General features: G+C 48.2%; 1 protein-coding gene across 2 annotated transcripts in view; it reads left to right on the top strand.

Annotated features, from left to right (window-relative positions):
- The first annotated feature begins 398 nt into the window (after positions 1–398).
- The window catches only part of TSHZ2 (teashirt zinc finger homeobox 2), a 437,415-nt gene continuing 431,813 nt past the window's right edge, over positions 399–6,000 (top strand). The window contains exon 1 of one of the 2 annotated variants that reach the window (XM_084776752.1): positions 399–1,686. In XM_084776752.1, coding sequence (XP_084632878.1) covers positions 1,647–1,686 — 40 coding nt within the window. In that variant the 5' untranslated portion in view covers positions 399–1,646. The remainder of the gene's footprint in view (positions 1,687–6,000) is intronic. The other variant, XM_084776751.1, reaches the window with a different exon arrangement.

The following is a 6,000-nucleotide window of genomic DNA, read 5'->3' as shown; positions in this document are numbered from 1 at the left end:
AATGGTTTCAGATGGGGTTCCCCTTCCTCTTCATAAACACCCATAATTGGCACTTACCTGTTCTCTGTAGCTGCTGTGACTGAAAAACAGGTACACAGTAGGTGCTCAATAAATACCAGTATTGAAAGGAAACAGGATGGAGATTAAGTAATTATTCTGTCCAGGAGGCAGAAATTAGAAAAAAAAAAATCCCTCTAGTTCCAAGAAGATGAAAGGACAGTGATGTGAACTTAGAGTTGAGAGTAGGTTATTTCCAGGCACAGGTGGAAGGAGACTGGATATGCTCCCCTTAATCTGTCCCCCAAGCAAACCTAGGTTGCTCCCCCTCTTCTAATCTCCAACTCTGCTGGAGCCCTCCCCTTTCCTTCTCACTCTCCCTCCCTCCCTCCCCTTTGCCTCTTCTCATCTTCCCGCTGGAGGGGCATCTAGGCAGGGTGGGCACTCCACTGCCCCAGAGAGGAAAAGGAGGGTACCTCCAGGGCTGCTGCCTGGCAAACAGGGTCCCCTACCTCCAGCAGCTCTCCTCTCCCAGGCGGGACACTGTCCCTTTAATAGACTCCCTCTGCCTGGCGCTCTGCGGCTGGGGAGTAAATTTCTCCCTGTCATCAGGTCGCAGGGAGAGGAGGAGGAGTTTGTTAATGTTCAGTTTGTTCAGCAGGGATCGATGTTTGCTGGCATCGCTGCCTCGCCCTGTCGTGTGTGTGTGTGTGTGTGTGTGTGTGTGTGTGTGTGTGTGTGTGTGTGTGAGAGAGAGAGAGAGAGAGAGAGAGAGAGAGAGAGAGAGAGAGAGAGAGAGAGAGCATATGTGGGGGTGTGAGTGTGCGTGTGTAAGACGAGAGTGCTTGTGTGTATGTGTGTATGTGTGCGTGCGCGTGTATGTGTGTGTGTGTGTGTGGTGTGCGTGTGCGTGTGTGAGTGAATTCCAGATTTTCTGTCTTTCCAAACCCGCTCCTGTCCTCTAGCATATCACTCACAGACGGGGATCTGACAGCAACAACAAACCTACAGTGAGTGATCTCTCCCCAGCGCGAATCCGCCATCAAGATCAGGGACAAGGAGGAGGAGGAAGAAGAGGAAGAGGAGGAGGAAGAGGAGGAGGAGGAGGAGAAGGAGGAGGAGAAGGAGGAGGCGGTGGAGGAAGAGGAGGAAGAGGAGGAGGAGAGAAAGAGAAGGAAAAAGAAGAAAAAGAAGAAACCTACTGTCTTCCTAGGATTGTTTTCCCCCCTTATCTTTGCGCGCGAGTGTGCGCGTGGCGCGTGTGCGCCCCTCGTCCCTGCCATCTGAACCTGTCTTGGATGTTTAATAAAGAAATCAAGTGTCTCACCAGTCACCAAAAAAAACAGCAAAAAGCAAAACCAAAAAAGAAAAAAAAATCCAAAAGCAAAAACAAAAAGAGAGAGGGGGAAAAACCCAAACAAACAAACAAGGCAGAACCAACCTCCACTTGCAAGCAGCAGGCGCGAGCCGCGTTTCTGCCACCCAGAGAGGGGGTCTCCGGCCCCGCGCTGGAGCGCTGGCAGGGGGATCGTCAGGGGGACAGAGGCCGAGTGACGTCCTAGGAGCCACAGAAAGACAAGCGAGACTGCGGCCCCCGCGCGCGGCTTGGGGCTGGGGCGCCAGAAGTGAGACTGGAGCTAAGTAGAGCGATGCCAAGGAGGAAACAGCAGGCACCCAAGCGGGCGGCAGGTAAGAGATGGCTCCGCTCCGGGCGCCTGGCCCGAGCCCGGCGCACAGCGGCTCGCATGCCCGCCCTCCCGGCCCGGGGCTGGCGGGGACACCACCCCCTGGCGCTTTCAAGAGGGTTAGCTTGCGGGTGCCCTCTTCATCACCCCATGCTGATCTCCCCAATCCTCCCCTCTCCAGACTCCCTCTGGGTGGTGGCAGGGAAGCTGTCCCACCAAACCTTCCTCGTTTAAACTTTTCCTCCCTCCACCCTCTACCCCACCCCTAACTTTTTCTCCCAGTCTGGCTTCTTGCCTCTGGAACCAAAGTCGGATTATGGATTTGGGGTGCAGGGGGGAGGGAGATACCCCCCACCCTTCTCATCCCTCTGAGAGGTCGGTGCTGGCTTCTGGCCTCCGGGGACAGTGTTTCCAGTGGCTGGGGCTCAGGGCTTGCAAGTGTGAGGTATATCCAAAGCCAGACCCGGGCTGCAGGCTGGCTTTGAGGCTGTGAGCCATGAGGGTGTAGCTTTGGTCACCAAGGTGCAAAAGGCACCCCCGGAAATGAGTGAAGCTTTGGGGTGTATTGTTTTAAAAAGGATTCACAGTTTATAGAAATCTAATCATCTCCTCTCCTTTTCTTAAAGGGGGGGGTGGTGGTGGAACCCCACAGAAATTTAAACAGCTTTGGGTTTTCTTTGCCAGAGAGAGTACTGGAAACTTTGCGAATTGGCTGCCACTATCGGAGCTGTCCTGTGGAATTCTTTCTTGCAGGGACCCTCACCCTAAAGATCAGAACAGGTTAAGAGATCCCTACTATGATCTTCAGGGTGGTTTTTTTTCCTTTTTGCGTTGCATAATTGCCTTTTTAATAGTATGCTGGGGTTTTGTTTCTCGGAATTGTAACAGGAAAGTTCATTTTTCTCCTGCCAGACCCACCCACTGAAAAATCAGCTTTCCACTCGATTGCTAGTTTTGATTTGACATTTGATTGATCACCTGTCATCTCACTGCCTTTGATCTATTCATTCTGATATATATCAATAAATCACTCACCATGGTAACTCCGAGTGCCAGTGACGCAAGCTTTGCCCTCTATATTCAGAGAGAGAAATGCACAATCATTATTATCTTGTAGGCTTTTAATGTGGGCGTTTTATTTCTTTGTGTCCTTTAGTTGATCAGGGCTTTAGCAAAAAGCTTAAGTTTTGCTGCCTGTCCTGGCCCTCTCCCCTGACTGTCCCCTCTTACTCTGAGCAGCATGGGGAAGAACGATGTAGAGACTGCAGCTGTATTTTATTCTGCTCCAACTTCAGTCAAACATAGGGAGAAGTTCCCAGGACGTTTGGGTAAACTTTGCAGAGTCACCAAGAAGAAGTGAGTTGGCAATCTGGGGGAGAGTGGCTACGTGTGTGTCTGAATGCGCTGGCTGCTAAGTCCATGATCTTCCTTCTGTGCCTTGCTTCCATCCCAAGAAGCAGTACCTGTGCTGCAGAAAATCCAGTTTCCCTTCCTCCTGAGTGCAGAATCACTTCTGGAGCCATGTGTAGGTTGCTTTGAGTTGTCACAAAGCTTCCATTCATGTATTTTCAGTTGTTTCTCTAAGAGCAAAATCATGAAAATATTCTTAGCAACATACACACTTGCAACTTGTCCGGGCAGGGGTGTGTGTGTTCTTTTCTCAACTCCGGTTACCTCTTTTGAAAACAATAGCTCTCTTATTTTATTTTATTTTATTTTTTAACTCAATGCTGCTTTACTATCTGGCCACGTGAGTGTGTGCAGTGGCCTTCAACACTTGATAAGGGTCAGCCTGCTCCGCCGAATGCTGGCAACCTAAGTTCAAGGGTAGCTGGACCATCAGAGATGGCATCCTTATTGTTTCTTGTCCCCGAAGAGAGCCCTGGGCTACAGCCCAGTTAGAACGATACTGCTCTGAAAACTACTGTTTGGTTTTGTTTTTACTTCCCCCTCCCTTCCTTCTTGTAGTTCCGGCAAAGGCCATCAAGAACTAGGCAGCAGTTTTAATAACCAGAATGACTGGACATGTCTCCTTTCACAAGCTCATTACAAAAAGTGCCTTGCTCAGAATTGCTGTACTTTAATTATAATTATCCACTGATCAATGGCGGTCCAGGTGTGCAGAAAATGACTCTGTATCACATTAGTTAAATGAGATCCTTTGGTTAAGGGTGGTATCTATTGGTGTTGGCTATTCTCTTTATTGTAGTAGTTGGGGTGTGTGTGTGTGTGTGTGTGTGTGTGCGTGCGCGCGAGCTACAAACTTATGACTCTACTTTCAGTTTTCTGGCCGACTGGATTCTTAGTGTCTTTGCAATGTTCCCACGATGCTCTTTATGGCCCCTGGAAGGAACAGGAACCCTTTTCTCTCTGATCTGGGGTAATTCATTTCGTACACAGTAAGTTCCCCCTGCTCCACAGTGTTTATTGGTTCACATATTAATAAGGTGGGTGGTTGTGCACCCTCTTGCATGATGTTTCTTCTGCTCATCTGAGGTCGTTGGTGCCCGACTCTGTTTTAGGATGAGTGAAGGAAAGTTAGCTGAGGTTACCATGCAGGGAAAGGTGGGGAGTGGGGGCACGGGAATGTGGCCTTCAGCCTGTAGCTGAGTTAGCTTCTCTCACTGCTTAAAATTAAACACGATGCACAACTGTAAGTCATTATTCCTGTGGACTGATGTTGAAAGCTTGATTCCTAGTTTGATTAATGAATAATAGAAGATAGGAAAAAGTCTGGAAGTGACTCAGGGAGGAAGCTCGTCTGGAGCCCTCTTTCTCCCAAGAACTCTTCCGGACTCTGAGGTTTCTTTACATGATTCGGTTTAAAGGATGATGTTCCCAGCAATCGGTGGCTGAACTTCTAATACATCAGGTTTCTAAGGAGAGCCACAGGGTGATATACTAAGTGATGAAGAACTAGAATCCTTTTTTTTTTTTTTTTAAAGATTCCTCCCACTGCAGTATGGGGGGGGGGTGCTATATGAGGAAGGCAATTCTCTTTAAGTAAATAGCTAAGTGAGAAAATTTCTCTCAGAAACAGTAGTGGTCTTTACTTTCTAAAGCTTTACTCTTCAAGGTGATAAGACTTGGGGCCAGGAAAAAAAGTTTAGGAAGCAGCTTTCATACCCGTATATCGTGGAAGTGTGGGTGTGCCTGGCTCACACTCTTGATTGTATGTCTGGCTTACCATTAAAATGCATCCACTTTTACCTGAAACATCTTCAGGCGTCGGCCTTGGCACCCTTCCCCTTTATTCATTTTAGGGAAGATAAAAAAGATGGCAAGAAGGCTGAACAAAAAGAAACTGTCTCGATGTGTTTGCACTTTATAGGATGTGGAGTGCTTGAATTTTTAAAAATTGCAGGCGTGTTCGCTAACAGTTCTTCTCCTAACAACCCCAGTTGTGTGGTCCACACAGGCATGTAGTGAGGTTTTATTTCAGCAGTATACTATTATTTTTATAGTAATGCCAGGCAATTGCAATGGGGCATGGAATCTTCTGCCGTCACGTCCCTGTGACTATCTTACACGCTTGTAAGTTATATCCCCCTGCCTCTGCTTACCCCAAACCATTTCGTGCTTCTTCCTTTGTGGACTTGTGATAGCTTTTGATAATCCAGGTTTTTTTCCTCCCCTGTGGGGAGTCTGGCAGGAGAGAACATCTCCCTCAATTTATTTTGTTTATTGAATTCGGAGATGAATAATGCAGATTTTGTTTTCATGGGTGCCCTTGTGTGGCAGTAAACATTAGACTATTAGCAATCATTACTTAAAAGTTGCAATTTGCACCTTAATAGCACAGGTTATTTACATGGGAAGCGTTCAGCAGGGGCAGTTCTGAACTCCGTGCTGCAGCGGCGGGAAGGAAGGGCCAGAGAAGTCTCCTTTTCTATTTCAGGACAGTGTCGACTCTGGGTTGATGGGTGAAGTCCCAAAGATCTCAGCTTAACTGAAGGGGGGCAGGAGCCAGTGGCTACAAGTAAAGTGTGCCTTTAATTTACTCACAAGCAGGACCCGGGCTGTTCTGGATCCTGATTTTTCTCTCTTTGCTTAAACATCCTTCAGAAAAGCTAGTTTATGTCTTAAACACTACATTTCCCATGCTGTAGGTCTCTTTGCTTCCCAGAATGGTATGGTTTTAAGACAAGTGGATACACACTGATACACACACACACACACACACACACACACACACACACGCGCGCGCGCGCGCGTGCGCGCGCGCGCACACGCTCGCGTGCTCACGTGAGCTCACACCAGCCCACAGGGCTTCAGCAACAGGAGCTTTTTTAGCAATTCTTGCTGTTTAAAGTAGATC

Source organism: Acomys minous, assembly GCF_964271855.1.
Source record: "Acomys minous genome assembly, chromosome: 3".
Classification (NCBI taxonomy): Eukaryota; Metazoa; Chordata; class Mammalia; order Rodentia; family Muridae; genus Acomys; species Acomys minous.
The sequence above is the reverse complement of the archived record's forward strand: the minus strand, read 5'-3'. Positions and strand labels throughout refer to the sequence as shown.